The 17,649-nt window shown below is 36.4% G+C and overlaps 2 protein-coding genes across 4 annotated transcripts in view; both read right to left on the bottom strand.

Moving 5' to 3' along the window:
• Nucleotides 1-7,235: 7,235 nt before the first annotated feature.
• Nucleotides 7,236-9,475, bottom strand: LOC129924382 (uncharacterized). Its single transcript, XM_056018594.1, has 3 exons — nt 9,467-9,475; nt 8,769-9,326; nt 7,236-7,472 (listed from the first exon to the last, which is right to left on the bottom strand). Exons 1-3 carry the CDS (start codon nt 9,473-9,475, stop codon nt 7,236-7,238), a joined length of 804 nt encoding a protein of 267 aa, XP_055874569.1.
• Nucleotides 9,476-9,795: 320 nt separating this feature from the next.
• The window catches only part of LOC106059238 (uncharacterized), a 34,105-nt gene continuing 26,251 nt past the window's right edge, over nt 9,796-17,649 (bottom strand). For all 3 annotated transcript variants that reach the window (XM_056018890.1, XM_056018891.1, XM_013216804.2), the window contains exon 16: nt 9,796-16,878. In XM_056018890.1, the coding sequence (XP_055874865.1) occupies nt 16,372-16,878 (507 nt within the window). In that variant the 3' untranslated portion in view covers nt 9,796-16,371. The remainder of the gene's footprint in view (nt 16,879-17,649) is intronic.

A 17,649-nucleotide genomic window follows, 5' to 3' on the forward strand; every position in this document is an offset into this window, starting at 1 on the left:
GGGCCGCTGTCTTAAGACGCCAAGTCAGTGGACATTTTCCATGGACGTCTCGTAACATAGTTGTAGGCCTACAGGTAGCCATAGTTTCAAACGCATAGTCCCATAAGAAAATGTTCATCTACCACTGCATGAGGTTCCGCTAAAATTGATTCACCATCGTTCAAGTAATTATCACTGATGTGGGCAGAAGTACAAACGTCTGTTAAGTTCAGACCTTGTTGCTGGGTCTCTTGGCATGGTCAATGTGCCCGCAGGGCGCCGCATATACAGTTCTTGTCAGTCGCCTGCAGCAGTTACCAAGCTTTGGTTTCTCCATAATCCCGCAGGCAAATTCAAATTCGTTGTTTCTGTCTAGGCCTTTGTTGGGTCTGTATTCACCATTTCACCCGGCGACATCCAAGGCGAGGAATCAGAAACGGTCTTCAGGCTTTCATGGTTTGAGTTCTCGTCAAAGGTACTGACAGATAAATTGTCCTTACCGATCAAATTGCGCGTCAAAGCCAAGTGCTGGTGTATTAATTTTGCAACTTGGTTATGGCGACCTAGGTAGGCTGATTCTGATAGGGCTGGACATTCTGCCATAATGTGTTTAATCGACTCGCCAACATTTCCAACATTGGCATTTGTAGACAACATTGAGTTTTAGGATATGCTTCTCGTAATTTTTCGTCCTAATTACTCTGTCCTGTATTGCTGTAACAAAGCCTTCTGTTTCAGGGTAGAGATGACCTGCTTTGAGCCATGTTAAGGAAGCAGCCTGGTCGATGTTGTCCCCATGTAATAAAGCCGGAAATTTTCTGTGGATGTTTTTTTCTTCCCATTGGCGAATCTCATGCGTTGTTTAGGTTCAGAGGTGTTGCTTCGGAGTCATATTAGCCTAGAATGGAAACTAATTGATTGCTGGAGGTGTGCAGTTTTGATCGTATTTTTAAAACTTGCATCTTACACAATTTGAACATGTTCTGCAATCCACGACCCGCCATCCTTATGGTAGAGGACTTGTAGTGTAGGCATCAAAATTTGGTTAGTAATTTTCTAGTGAGTCTGTGAATGTCATTTAAGTCGGTGTCAGTCCATTTGATGACACCGAAAGTGTAAAGTAGAACTGAAGCGGCCCAGCTGTTTATTGCAGTGGTGAGGTTTTTATTATTATCATTATTATTATTATTGATATTATTAGACTTGGCGGAACTTCATTATCTTCTTCCTAATGTTAATATCCTTCTCAGTCTTGTTTCTAGCAGAGCGCACCTTCTCAGTCTTGTTTCTAGCAGAGCGCACCTTCTCAGTCTAGTCTCTAGCAGAGCGCACCTTTTCAGTCTTGTCTCTAGCAGAGCGCACCTTCTCAGTCTAGTCTCTAGCAGTGCGCACCTTCTCAGTCTTGTTTCTAGCAGAGCGCACCTTCTCAGTCTTGTTTCTAGCAGAGCGCACCTTCTCAGTCTTGTTTCTAGCAGAGCGCACCTTCTCAGTCTTAGTCTCTAACAGTGCGTACCTTCTCAGTCTTGTTTCTAACAGTGCGCAACTTCTCAGTCTAGTCTCTCTAGTCTCTAGCAGAGCGCACCTTCTCAGTCTTGTTTCTAGCAGAGCGCACCTTCTCAGTCTTGTCTCTAACAGTGCGCACCTTCTCAGTCTTGTCTCTCTAGTCTCTAGCAGAGCGCACCTTCTCAGTCTTGTTTCTAGCAGAGCGCACCTTCTCAGTCTTGTTTCTAGCAGAGCGCACCTTCTCAGTCTTGTTTCTAGCAGAGCGCACCTTCTCAGTCTTGTTTCTAGCAGAGCGCACCTTCTCAGTCTTGTTTCTAGCAGAGTGCACCTTCTCAGTCTTGTCTCTAACAGTGCGCACCTTCTCAGTCTTGTCTCTAACAGTGCGCAACTTCTCAGTCTTGTTTCTAACAGTGCGCAACTTCTCAGTCTTGTCTCTAACAGTGCGCACCTTCTCAGTCTTGTTTCTAGCAGAGCGCACCTTCTCAGTCTTGTCTCTAACAGTGCGCAACTTCTCAGTCTAGTCTCTAACAGTGCGCAACTTCTCAGTCTAGTCTCTAACAGTGCGCAACTTCTAAGTCTTGTCTCTAACAGTGCGCACCTTTTCAGTCTTGTCTCTAACAGTGCGCAACTTCTCAATCTTGTCTCTAACAGTGCGCAACTTCTCAGTCTTGTCTCTAACAGTGCGCAACTTCTCAGTCTAGTCTCTAACAGTGCGCACCTTCTCAGTCTAGTCTCTAACAGTGCGCACCTTCCCAGTCTTGTCTCTAACAGTGCGCAAAAACCATATGGTGTCTAAATTGCGAATAAGGAATCGCTTTTGGTATTTTAATCGCTTGGGTTTCGATAGTTAAAGGTGTTTAGTTGTCCAAGGCACTTGGAAAATAATAACAGCTCATAGTTCTTATTGTTTCCACCACGGCAAGTTGGAGAATTATTGATATGTCATTCAGTAGGTGGAACATGAATCAGGGCTCTAAGGAATATATCTTTACTAGTGCTATTTGAGCATGGAATGGGTTGCCTGAGCCAGGCAGAAAAACCAATGACTTGGCAGAATTTAAGTCATTGATTAGCATGCATGACTAGATACATGACTAGATACATGACGCGTAGAACGTAATCATGTTCTTTTTTTGAAGTAGTGTCTGTAAGGTAAGATATATTAATATGTTTTAAAAACATTGTAATCTTTTATGATATACTTCTATATTTGTGTTTATATAAATATGTAGACAAGTAAGTATATTTAATTGTTAAAAACATATGTCAAAAATATTCAATAATACAACACGATTATTTATTTACCTGATTGACATTGTTACATAGAGCACAATAAAGATTCTTGTAAAAAATGTCTCCCACATCATTGTCATATTGTATGTAAATATCTCGAGTTTGAAACTTCTGAGCCGTCTCTTCTTGACACAAGTTCACTATAGTTTGGTTTTCTTTATAGTCAGGTAGACATAGGCGCACAAAATAAAAACCATAGCAGCTCAATTCAGGACTTGTATCTAGATTGTTTTCAAGCCCCAAGTCACTAGACATAGTCTCGTTGGTCACCTTACTTTCAGTTTTATATATAATTGTCGATTTAAGTTCGTCCGATTTCTCGAGTTGATAGACTGGAACAGATATATCAGGACAACAAAGACCGTAGATCTCACAAGCCGGTCTGTCGCAATGACATCTTTGGCATTTCAAGCAAAGCATAGTCTCATTGCCAGGCACATACATGGAGCCGTTACAACGTCTGGGACAAACACTTAGCTGAAATTCTAAAGACGACAGTTGTGTTTTATTCCAATTTAGAAATCCAGATAAAACAAGATCAAAAGAAATAATCTGTGTCACAAGCCATTTAAAAAAAAAAGAACTTTCCATGTTTTTTATCCTTATTTTCGAAATAAAAATGACAAATAATGACGCGAATCAGAGTCATTAAAAAATATGTGTCTTGTTTCTGAAAGGCTTCAAGCAACGAATGTTGCTTTGTAGCCACAAAATTTTAGAGATCTTTATAGACGCTATTTATTTCATAAAGTTTCAAGTTATTAGATGTTCAGACTATTTATTCACTTATGGGAGTCTCGGCCTCTCTGGTTGTTCTTTTTATTGGTCCGACTTCATTCCAACATCTCTTAACTTCGTGACAGCTAAGACTTTGATGTCCAAATAGCGGTTTTATATAAACCAGCGGTTCTCAACCTTTTAAGCTCGGCGACCCCTTTTACAACCCCCACTCTTCCGCGACCCCCACCCACCCACACTTACACAGCAATAGAAGAATTGACATAAACAATCCATTTATCGAAGGTGTTAGGCTACCCCTGGCAAATCGTCAATCGACCCCCAAGGGGGTCGCGATCCACAGGTTGAGAACACCTGATATAAACAGATCCTGGTTTTCGATTCGTTACGTTCAACAGATCACTCTTAAACAGTAGAACGCATCACAATACATTTGAAATGTTCTGTCTCAAGTTATTGACATTTATTTTATAACATTTTTTTCACTTTACAAGTTGGATTTTTCTTTATTTTAAAACTAGGCTTCATTTTGATGAGGAGGCACGTAGGCTGTGTGGTAGAGCTCAAGGCTTCCGAACCGGGGTTCCCAAGTTCGAATCCTTGTCAAGACTTGGATTTTTACTTTCGGGATCTTTAGGGCTCCTCTGAGTCCAACCAGTTCTAATGGGTGCCTGACATTATTTAGTAAAAGTAAATGCGGCTGGTCGTTGTGCTGACCACACAACATCCTAGTCAATAGTGGTCCACACAAACAGGTGCGCTTAACAGCATCTTACCTATAGATCGCAAGCTCTGAAAGAAAACGTATTTCTCCAGCATCCGATCTCGGATCAAGACTCGATTTGGCACATATATTTCTTTTACCTTACAACATAAGAATTAATTTAAACAAATAACTAATTAGTTAATTTAATATTGGTAATAAACTACTTTGATTGGTATCTCAAACAAGGGAAAGGAATAGTGCTTGACTGAAGTGTTAGTATAAGCTGAATTATTCCAATTTATATTAGGCAACGGTCTTAGGCTTAGTGAGCACAAACATGATACAGAAACAATAGATAACTATACAATCTTCCATATTTGTAAACTCTTTGCTAGCAAAGTGGTCATAGTGTTGGAGCGAGAAAAAAGTAAGATTAAAAAACAAAAACACTTGAAGTTGCGTGTGTATTTGACGTATTTATAGCATTTGTTAAGTTGTTTGTTTTTGTTTCAGGAACGAAAGAAATACTAAAACATCCCAATTGAGTTTCGGTTTCTTCCATTATTTATTAAGTATCGTCGACATAACAGAGGCGCCCCACGGAAAGACTTCAAAGACCAGCTTAGGTGCCAGCTTTCCCTTGCTGATATAGAAGAGAGCACCTGGTTGCATGAGGCCTAAAGAAAATCCGCTGCCGAGGACAGACACAGACGGCGAAAAGAAAATCTAAATCGACCACCTGCGACAATGGTTATGCTTGCCCTGGTGTGGCAAAATATGTAGGTCACAGCTGGGGATGCGCAGCCACGGGAAATACTGTATTCCTCACTTCGGAATCGAAGACAAGCCTTATAATTATCATTATCGCTAAGCTGTTAAGCTTACTAGTGATGTTATCTGTTAAGACATTTAGTGGGTTTTGTTTGAATTCATCGAGGTTATAGACTGGAACAGACTATCTGGAGAACAGAGACCGTGGATCTCACAAGTTGGTCTGATTCAATGACATCTCTAGCATTCGAAATGTTACATAGTCTCATTACCTGGCTCCTAGCTTCATACACGTTGCCGTTACACTGTCTGGAGCATAGACTTTACTGCTACTCTAAAATAAAAAAAAAATCAATTATATTCCTCAATAAAAGGTAGTCCTATGGCTGTACATAGCAATGAGAAAAAAAGGAAACATTAACAAATGAAAATTTTACATAACTCTATGTTTTGTAACTAAAATGTGAAAACTTGATATTTCTGTCTGATATTTGATTTTTTTTTTTTGCACATCGGCAAAAATTTAAGCCATGTTGAGAGACCAATATTGTCTAATTTATTTTATTGCTATATCTAATCTAAGGCTAACAGAAGCTCATTTTGAACTGTCTACTATTAATATACTAATGAAGCTAACTTTGTTAAAGCAGTGATGGGAACTAAACTAAGTTTAAAAAGTTAAACTATAACTGAGTTTCAACTAAAAAAAAAAAAAAGTAGTTAAATTATTAGTTCATCATGAATTTAAAACTATAGTTCAACTAAACTAAAGAAAATTAATTAAACTATACAAACTTATTCATATTTTATTTTGGTGTGGGGATGGGGAGTTTACCTTGACCTAGCTATATAATCATCCGACTGTATGACTACGGTTCGATCTTATTCTTTTAACATTGTAGAAATTTTTATCCAAAATAAAATCAGTAATACGGAAGACGTTTCTTACATAAACCGTGAAGCGCAATAAAATTTGAATAAAAAATATGTCCAAATAAATATGTGTGCTTGTATTTTTGCCTTCTATTAAAACCTTTAGAAAAGAATGGTATTTAAATCAGACCCCCCTAGCTGGCAAGGGCGGGGAGTCTACAATTCTTCCACTAACTTTAGTAAGAACCTATTCTAGGTTACAATAAACGTATTCTAAAAGAATCAAGTGTTAGAATGTAATAAACACTAAATATATAGGCCTACACACACATATCTTTTTGGTTTTGGTGGGGATAGGGAGAGAAAAAAAATCCCCCCCCCTAAAAAAAAATCCTGGTTACGCCCATATATATATATATATATATATATATATAATCTACCCACTGTTTATATTAACAATGTATTTGGTGTATACTCTCTTTTCATTGTCCTCTATCGTCCTCTATTGTCCTCTCTGTCTACCGCCACAGAAGTGTTGAGATAAACAACCTGCATCCATGAAGGAAATATAAAACGTGGTACTGTTGTAATGTCAGTACACTTGACGCTGTACACAATTGTTTGGATTGCTCAATCCATGACCATCTTTCATAACAAGTTGAAGAGATTTTATTTTAGAACTATTCTTTGTTTCGGCAGAGGTCATTCGAATCTTGCTGTTGTTATGTTGACAGGAGAAATATTGAAATATTCCTTTGTCATGAAAAAGTTTAGTAATATTGGAATGTTATGATCTGTCTCTACGCGAAATACAAAACATTAACTTGGGTATTTTCTAAAGTATAATCTCAGCAGAACGTTAATTATTCAGATTGATTTGAAACACAGGGGGGGGGGGGTCTTTCTGAATACTTAATCATCTAGATTGCCATAACAGACAGTGATATTGGAAAGGCTGCCAGGGACCGTTATTCTCAGCGCCCAAAAGCCGCCGTTAGCGAGGCGGCTTAATGGAATGCCGTTGTCTTTTTTCGAAATCCCACGAAGCTTATTGAGCGCGCCTCTCGTACCGGCGCACTCTGTCCACTTTACAGCGCAGACACCCGCACATTGGGCTGGACTAAACGTACTCCATTCGTTCGGCCTTTGGAACCACAAACGGGGGATAGTCTACGTTAGCCGCTGCTAGTGACGTTTGTAACGTTTCCAGTGGCCGCCGCGAGGAGGCCGAGACCATCAAGGAGCTCTGTGCTACGAGTGTGGGTAATACCGGCAGTGATAGTGAAACTTAAAATACTGCAGATGTGAGAATTGTAAAACATTGACAAGGCTTTGTCATTAACACTAAAGGAGAACATTTTTCATAGTAGCCTTATATCTTTGTTCTTCTATTTTTGGTGATGTCATCTGTGTTCGAAGTGAAATTGAACACAGTCCCGCCTACAGGTTTGAACTCTTGCAAAACCCACTCCCCGGCTACAGGTTTGAACTCTTGCAAATCCCACACCCCGGATACAGGTTTGAACTCTTGCAAAACCCACTCCCCGGATACAGGTTTGAACTCTTGCAAAACCCACTCCCCGCCTACTAAAACAATATCGTTTTCTTTCTTTTTGTAAGTCATTAATCATTTTTTTACATTCAAAAATTGTCATTACAGTATCTTCACCTTCACATATCCCCTTAGTCTGTTTGACCGTTGGGGCACCACACAAGATCTGTTGATCGTCTTTCTCCATTCCTCTCGGTATTTTGCCTTGGATAGAACCTGTTTCAATGGCAGGCCCGCCCATTCTTTTATGTTGTCTTCCCATCGCTTTCTCTGTCTGCCCTCTTCTTCTTTTTCCTGGTACTATTCCCTGAAGAAAGATTTGTGCGAGCCCCGAAGTAATATGGCCATAGAGTTTTAATTGGTGTTTTTTTTTTAAATTACAATAGTTAGCGGTCATCTTGGGATCTAATCGCTGTAGTAACCTTGTCTCTAATCTCTTTGTTTGTGATGCAGTATGTCTGATTGTTTACTTACAGATTTTTTTTTAAAACAATAAGGACATAAACATGTAGAATTTTTAAAACAATAAAGATGGATCACGTTTATAATATTAAAACCAGTTTATTTATTTTTATTTGTTGTTTTAAGGATTTATCCAAAGTAGATGAGCTTGGGGTGGAATTGTGTTTTGTGCTAGACCAGTGATGCCCAACCTTACTTGTCCGGCGGGCCATTTTCATTTCCAACCCTCGTGTCGCGGGCCACGAAAAGATACAAAAACGAAATGAAATTAACCTGAAACTATTTGATTAGTAATAGAAAACCGTTGATCTAGTACCCCTAGTTTAACAATCTTTCATTCGCGGCTCAAATCAAGAATGTCGCCATATTTGTTTCATAATGCCGATTATATGTTGTTGTATTTTTAAACAGCCACACTTTTCTAATGAAACAAATATGTTGGCCTACTATCATGTTCCACAAATAAGTAAATATCCGTTCACTTTTCCTGGTAGATTGTCCATTCAGAGTCCCAACTCATAAACACACAAATGTTACATTTCATGGTAGGCCTACCTAGCCATTAAAGAGGGGACCATAACGTAGGTAAAGATACATTTGTCATCCTTTTTTATTTCGAGGGTTGTCTTCTAGACTTTGTGCTAACGTTTCGGCGGGCCGGATGGAACCACTTCGCGGGCCGGATCTGGCCCGCGGGCCGTATTTTGGGCATCACTGTGCTAGACCAATCAATTTATTAAGACAACAGTTCCATTATTAAAAATTAAGCAATAAGTTTAGACATTTATTCTTCCAAGTTACTCGATGTTTTTTTTTTTTAGAAGGCAGTACTAGGCGTCCAAACAAAAAATATATTTATATTTGAACGAAGATTAGAACCTTGGGACCTACCAGTTTGTTGGGAGGGTCAATCTTGGGACCTACCAGTTTGTTGGGAGGGTCAACCTTGGGACCTACCAGTTTGTTGGGAGGGTCAACCTTGGGACCTACCAGTTTGTTGGGAGGGTCAACGTTGGGACCTACCAGTTTGTTGGGAGGGTCAACCATGGGACCTACCAATTTGTTGGGAGGGTCAACCTTGGGACCTACCAGTATGTTGGGAGGGTCAACGTTGGGACCTACCAGTTTGTTGGGAGGGTCAACCTTGGGACCTACCAGTTTGTTGGGAGGGTCAACGTTGGGACCTACCAGTTTGTTGGGAGGGTCAACCTTGGGACCTACCAGTATGTTGGGAGGGTCAACGTTGGGACCTACCAGTTTGTTGGGAGGGTCAACCTTGGGACAAACCAGTTTGTTGGGAGGGTCAACCTTGGGACCTACCAGTTTGTTGGGAGGGTCAACCTTGGGACAAACCAGTTTGTTGGGAGGGTCAACCTTGGGACCTACCAGTTTGTTGGGAGGGTCAACCTTGGGACCTACCAGTTTGTTGGGAGGGTCAACCTTGGGAACCTACCAGTTTGTTGGGAGGGTCAAGAAAAAGAAATATTGGCTCTAATTTATCTCATAAGACAATGCACACATATTGTTTCTGGGGGGGGGGGGGGACGTTGGGATAGTTTTGGGTGAAGTTTTCATCGCACAAGCCACACATCTCCCATGTTCATCAATCAAAGCCCTGAAGCGATAGGCAAGTGTTGATACACTGGCAGCAATAGCTACAAATCTACACGTAGGCAGCCAAGACTATGTGGTTGCTTGCCAGTGACTGAGATAGCACTGGAACTCGGCAGCTCTTTTTAATGAATGCTCTGCTTACCTCCTAAGCATGAGGAAGGGGGCTAGAAAAGGTGCCCTAAACAGTGCCTGTACCCCATAATCCTGGCCCGCAACAGGCGGGGGGATCCCACTAATGCAGGAGAAACAAATCAAACACAAATAATTTTGAACTTTTATATTTGAACAAAAACCAACGCGAATATTAAACATTATCTTTTCTTTAATTGTTTAGTAGCTGAAATTATATGAGTTATATTATGAGTGTTAGCAGGTAAAAACATTAATTATATTTAAACGATGAGCAGAAAGCAAAAGGAGAACATTAAAAACATGAACTGCCACAAATCACATAAAAAGTCATAGCATTTGAAAGGATTTCTTCTCTGACAAAACACTTATTGAGTGATCATGGTAAAACTATCCTCCTTTAGTATTTGTGAAAATGGCAATACACTATTTTGAAATGGTGCAGTGATTCCATAGAGATTTCTTGCTGCCTTATGAAAAAAACATTTACTGAGAAAAACAAAAACCTCAGATTTTTAACAAATAAAAAAAAATTGATCACTGAAAGACAAAATTTAATATATTAATAAAACAATCTTTTGTTGTGAGGTTTTTGCTGGGTGACTGAATGCTGTCAGGTTTTTGTTGAGTGCTGATTTAATGTGAAATTTTTGTTGAGTGATGGAAATATGTCAGGTTTTGGTAGAATGATAGTTTTATGTCAGGTTTTTATTGAGTGATAGATTGATGTCAGTTTTTTGTTGAGTGATGGAATGATTTCAGATTTTTTGTTGAATGATGGAAAGGTTTAGGTCTGAATACTGTCAGGTTTTTGTTGAGTGATGGAATGATGTCAGGTTTTTGTTGAGTGATGGAATGATGTCAGGTTTTTGTTGAGTGATGGAATGTGTCAGGTTTTTGTTGAGTGATGGAATGATGTAAGGCTAAGCTCCATTGCACATCACATTTTTGTTCATGGACAGTTAACATGTGGCAGTATAAGTGAAGAATGGGCACATGAGACTTTGAACTAGCTGTGTGCTGCAACTGAACTCTACAGTCTTTGTACAGCTCTTTGGAGTTGGTGGCCTACCTTTAATTAAATTTATGTCTTCAATCTAGTTGGTTTCTAAGTAATGTGACCAAAAGAAATAAACTAATCACAAGTAGTTATAAAAAAAAAAAGAGCTATTAAGTGTAGTTGTATCAAATAGTTTGGATAAGTCATGTAATTCAATTTGTAATAGACCTAGACAAACAATAATAAATCTGCGCGATTAGAAACATTTTGACAAATTGTTTTTGTTTAGTGCTATTTCATCCTCTTAACCGCTCTCACTGGGCTATGATCCTATCACTTGTCTGGACCAGTTGGGAAAGGGGGGGGGGAGGAAAGAAGTGGGTATGTAGGTGAATGTTACCATGATAGGGCTTTAAATGCATTAAAAAAATAGTTGTATGACTTGAATTCGAACTCGAGTGTTTAAGCCTCCTTCAGGGGGACTAATTCATCTCATTACCACAATGTCTGCCAAGAACAAAGTTTTTATCCCTTGTTCCAAACCAAACAAAATTAATTTCTAATAGTTAATTAACTAATTGGTTAATTTATTTTTTTCTTGTTTTGCCAGGTACAAGAACTAATTGTGCAAAATTTTAGCTTGATCAGAGAATGGGTGTGGGAGTAACAATGCGTTCAAACTTTTGACCAGACAGACAGAGTGAGTTGATATATAAGTTTTGTAGAATGTGAACTATCCTGTCCACTGTGAAAGCTGCAAAAGACGTGGTAAAAATCCTCCATTTTCTAGTTTAGTCCTACAGTGAGAATTGTGTAGTGTTGCATGGGACCTCAGAGTGATTAAACAGCAGTCTTTGAATTGGATGTGCCATATTGTTTTCAAGATCAGTAGTTAAATTCTGTTCAGAAAAACCATTATATCACAAATATATTTTTATCAAGTACGTAGATATTATAGTGTACATAAGTTACATAAATAATCTACATATTAGTATGTAGATCAGGAGATTGTAATAACATTAATAACATCTAAAATGGAAAAAAATATTGAGGAAAGTTACAAAAGTGTACAGAAGATGGAAAATGTTTGGACAAGTTAGATGAAGTTAACAAAGACACTTGCTAATGAAAACAGTAAAGGCGTATAACAATAACAAAATATTTTTACAATTTTGATTCAAATTAGTTTTATAAATAAATATAATTAACAAATAACACCAACAATAACAATATTCGTTTCATTTTTAAAAAAAAATGGAATGTGCAACAGTTTCCATGACTCAAGTCAAAGGTTGCTAAAGAACAAAAAAAGCAATGGCTCCACACTACTCTTCCTGTACTGGTTTTTTTTTATAACTCCCAGCTTGTTTGTTGAAATTTTTAGGATGTCGTTCCTCATTTTTTTTTTTTAGCTTGATAGTGAGCTTAATTTGTGCAGAGACAAGTTTATGAGGACAACTGATAAGGAGTTTGAAATTTTAAATCACAGGCCAGCTTCTTGATAAGTTATTATACAAAGGATTTGTGATCTACTGCCCCTTTGTAAACATTTGTTGTAGAGATTTTTATTCTTGACCTAGACATTAAAAAACTGTATATTTTACATTTTAATGTATGTGTTTTCAATGATTTTTTACTATTCCATAAACAATAAAGTAATGGTACATTATATACAGTAAGGTATAAACACATGTAAAAACATCGAGTTAAATATAACAGAAACAATCAAAAAAAGGAATGCAATTTGTTTGTGTATTTAATGGATAACAGGCCATGTGTGCTCTATTTCAAGGTATTTAAAATAATGATTCTTTGGATTTTATCAAATAATGTGTTTGCATTCTTGTGATTGGAATTGTTAAAGCAAATAATTGTAGTAGTTATGCTTTTACTGACTAAAAAAAGGCCACATCCAGTTGGTTTATTTTAAATTTGATTACTGGTTTCTTTCAATGTTACATGCCTTCTGGTACTTGTATTTGGACTTGAGGCTGTTAAAATTTTTAAATACATTTTAAAAACTCATGACATTCTTGACGATCTTGCTAGATGTACAGCTGCGTAGGGACTGGTGACGTGACTGATTCGATTTCAATTCATTATGATTTGTTTTCTTTTGAAGGAAAAAAAATGTAAAATGGTTATCTAAAATATTGGAAAAATACAACCAAATAGAAATAATAATTAAAAAAAAAAATAAAAATCTTCCCTTTTGTTTTCTTTCTGGTTGAGGGATGTATTTGAGTATTTGCTCGTTATTTTTATTAAATCCAACTTTAAAACAATTATTCCCTATAGCTACTAAATAGGCTTGCATTAGTTTGGCTTTGCAATGATTATATGTATATAATAGTACAGATGTTCATAAATATTAACATGAACAATTTTATCAACAAAAAATAAACAAGTTAAGCAAAACCTTAAAAGAGAACAAAATATTTCAAATAATTGATGGGATACATTAAAGCTTTGACTTGCACGGGGTCTCAAATAATGATTGAAACTAATATTTGTTTTTAGAACATCAAAGTTGAAAGATTACTAAAGTAAAAAAATTAAATGATAATCTCAACAAATTCTTGCCAAAGAGCTTTGAGACATTGTCAACAAAAAAAAATTTAAAAAAATTGAGTATCCTTTTCCAGCAGATCATACAAAAAAAAGGGGTTAAGTCAATTCAAAATAACCTAGGTTCCAAAATGTTTTAACTGAGGGTTTACGAAGCAGTAGTTAAACTGATTGTATTACTGTGACACTGTATTTCTCATTTTAAGGTTTCACAGGTCATATCTTTGTGCTTATTGAGCTTAGGTTAACCTGACCTATGAGATGTGGTGGCTGAGTGGTAAAGCAAACCTAAGTGCAAACTGAGATTTTGAATTTCTGGATCTTTAGGATGACCCTGAATCCACCCACTCTAATGGATAGTTGACCATATGGTACCATTGTAAACAGCCAAAGAAACACATGATTTTCACATCACTATAGAGCACAAGGTGTAAAATGGCTAATTTACATTTACTTTTCCCCTGAACAATGTACAGTTACATTTACTTTCCCCCTGATAAATGTACAATTGCGTTTACTTTCCCCCTGAACAATGTACAGTTACATTTACTTTCCCCTGATCAATGTATCGTACAGAGCTTTGTCCGGGAGGTTGGGTTGTCTCTGAAGGTTTCAATTGTGATAGGGCAAAGAAATTGTAAACATTTAATATTTACAACAGATTTTTATTCAATTAATAAATTTTTACTATCTTGTTTTTACCTTGTTTTTAATGACTTAACTGTAATAAAATTTAGCTCTTGTGATATGAAGGGAGAGTAACTCTTGTGGGATTATGGGCACAACATGGCCTAAATTGTGCTGATGTGCAAAATACTCAAAATACAAATACAAAGTATGGTTACATTTACTTTCCCCCTGAACAATGTATGATTACATTTACTTTTCCCCTGAACAATGTACGGTTACATTTACTTTTCCCGTGAACAATGTACGGTTACATTTACTTTTCCCCTGAACAATGTATGGTTACATTTACTTTTTCCCTGAAAAATGTATGATTACATTTACTGTACTGAACAATGTATGGTTACATTTACTTTTTCCCTGAACAATGTATGATTACATTTACTTTACTGAACAATGTATGGTTACATTTACTTTTCCCCTGACCAATGTATGGTTACAATTACTTTTACCCTGACCAATGTATGGTTACAATTACTTCCTAATGAACAATGTACGGTCACATAACTTTTCCCTGGAACAATGTACAGTTACATTTACTTTTACCCTGATTTGCCAGCTAATCCATTCCTCACTACTAAAATACTGCGAATCCTGTAATAGAGAGTTTAGAAGTGCAGAAAAAAAAAAGGAAAAAAAAAAAAACAACAACATTGTGGCAAGAAATGCAACAGCAGCTTAAAAATGAAAATTAGTTTTTACACAAATTGTTATGTAATAAGTGTGTTAGTAGAAACAAGATGAAAGCTTATATATTATGCATTGCACACATAATAACATCAAATATTCAGGATTAGATCTTTCAGACTTATTCATATAATTATTAATGGAAAAGAAAATGGTTCAAAAGGTGAGTACAAAGACAGGCATTTCTTTTCCAGGACAAAAAAAATTCTTGTATTTGAAGTAAATTATAAATTCTAGTTTAAATAGCTAATTGCCTCTACCTTAAGTATATCTAGATATACATATATCTATTAAGATTAACATCATTATTTCCAATGTAAGCAAAAGTTAATAATTAAAATAAGTGACATTTTATCTTGTAAGTAGAACATTTTATATTGCCTTTGCAAAGGCTTTGCAAATAGATTAATTTAAAAATTTCAATCAAAGAACATTATAGGCTCACTACAAAACAAGAAACACATAAAAATACTTTTTTAAAAAGGCAATACCTCCTTTATACAACTTATAGTGTCATTATTTTTCTCTTAATAATATTATGTAAATGTGACATAAAAAGAAAAAAACAATGGAATCAATGCTGCCTTACATTCAGAAATTCTTAAGTACATTAGTCCTTTCAAACCTGATAATGGTTCTAGACCTAGATCCAGTTCTCTAGACAAATTTAAATTCATTTCTTTTTTTTACTTGAAAAATTATAACTGTCAAGATAGAGTTTTCCCCTTTTGGCCAACAAGCTAGTAATACTTCTCTCAGCAATATGGTAGGCATCAACTGTTAAATTTCTAGAAAAATCCTTAGATCCGTTTCTGAGATCAGCGTCCATGTGTTACCCTTCACCTTCCACGAAGTTCTGACTTAAATAGAGGCATTGTAATGACTTGCTGAGTGCAATCTTACAATAATCCAGCCTTTTACAAATATACCTGCTCAACTGTATTGATTTTCTATCATACTTAGTAAAGTCTATCCCAGTCCTTAGTTTTCATATCTCATGAGGACAAATAATGTGCTGCAGACAATAGAAGAATACATTTTTTGAATCTCAAAATGCAGGAATACGCTTTGCTTCAGACATTGTTTTACGTGGTTTAGCCAGCTTTTCTTTGGACAACTCTTTTTTATGGTTCCTCCACTGTGCCTTGAAGGATGACTTTTCACAGTGAGTTACGTCTTACAATATGAGCAAACCAGCTCTTGTTTTCATCTCTACAGAATATTGAGTAGGGTGAATACAGAGGAACTCTTAATGTTAACCGTAAAAGTTTGAGAAACAAAGAATTAAAATGACCTTTTTAACTTATATAATATTATCAATTTTGGAAATATATTGTCCATTTCTTCAAGGTTGCTTGTATAACCTGTTTGTTAACAGCAATTAAAAATTAAATAATTATTATCTATAGGAACAAATAATTACTACATTTTGGCTTCGGGTCCAAGCGGTTTCTTCATTATCAATGTTAAAAATATATTCAATACAGATATTTATGGAAAAAATTTTTTTCTCTAAATTATAAAAAAAACAGAATTTCAATTGAATAAACTGATCACAATGTCATCTGGTATAGCTTTCAACCCTAATTAAAATGTGTGCTACACTGTGGAACTCTGAGAAATTTAACAATTTTTGGAACATGAAAAAGTGATTTAAAATGTTGATGGCAATACAAAATTTGATAAAAAACTTACAAATATTTCTAATTAAGTTTTCCAGTATGATAAGAAGGTATTCAAAGTGATAAAATTTTGATTATTGTTTGAACTATACATATAAAATGCTTCATTTGATGTTCTTCAGTTTATCTAACAAGATGGAGGGTGAAAGGAAAAATTTCCTGGGGCATAATTACTCCCTTCATTAAGTGGGTCTCTTGAAGAGGAGCTGCTGTCTTCCATGTTTTCATTGCTACCGTTGTCAGATGTCAGGCTTGTTTCTGAACTTGCTGAGGTGCTGTTTCCTTCACTTGAGCTTCCGGAAGATAGATTGTCACTTTCTTCAACGCTGCTTATGCGGCCTGAGTCTACACCAAAACTCATTCTTTCAGATTTATTTTTAGTGTTGTTCCCATTGCTGCCGCTGTCTGTTGAATCATGATGGGAATAACGCTCTGATTTGTTGTCATGTTTCCCTACAAAATCTAACTGTGAAAGGCCAGAGTCTCCGCATTCAGGTTTTTCAGAACTTTGTTTATCAGCGATGCATGGTTCCAGGGGTTCATCACAACTACTTCTTCCAGAGTCCGAGTCACTGTCCTTCTTGGAGTAGTTGGGCTCCGAAAGAGGTTTTAACTCTGAACTGTGAGTATTACCCTGAAACAAAATTCATAACTTTATAGAGAGCATGATAAGAAACCAAATGACAAACTAAATTTAATAAGAAGAAAAAAGATAATAAAAAGTGTTTGCATTAATTGTGTGTGACGACACATTGGGAAACTGATGACGAACTAATCTAAATTCGACAAGTGGATAATAAACCATAAAGTTATGCAAACTTTACATTAGATAATGCATACAAGCTACATATATTAAGGCAGCAATAGGTATATATTGAAAGAGAGAGTGGTGAATTCAGCACTTAGCTTTCACTTTTGTATTTCTCTTTCAGCCTGATAGCTACCTACTCACTGAAGCTTCTACATGTAGTGTATTTAGGTTGTCCTGATGGTTCCATTGAGAAATATATAGTTAAAATAGAGCCTTTGTTTGTCTAATATAGGTCTAAAGGCTATTTTTTGCTGCTCTGTTAAAATTTTTGCCAAATCTTTGCCAAGAATAAATTTGTTCACATGCAGTTACAACAATTAGAAGAAAAGTAATAAAAAAAATAGCATTTGGAGCAAATTAACTTGATCCTAAACTTAAGAACCTAATATCAGTTAAATTACTGAGTTGAAAAAAATTTACTTTAATCACCTTTTTGTTATATTAGGATTGACAAAGTATTTTAGAAAAATACAAAATTGTATTAAAAAAATTATAATTTTTAAATAGTGCTACTTTCATGCTTATAGCATGCTCAGAGCGCTATGGACCAAATATGATTTGTGGAGTAGTGTGGAGAGGGGGGTTGGTATCTGG

The sequence above is a fragment of the Biomphalaria glabrata genome, chromosome 2 (assembly GCF_947242115.1).
Source record: "Biomphalaria glabrata chromosome 2, xgBioGlab47.1, whole genome shotgun sequence".
In the NCBI taxonomy this organism is placed as follows: Eukaryota; Metazoa; Mollusca; class Gastropoda; family Planorbidae; genus Biomphalaria; species Biomphalaria glabrata.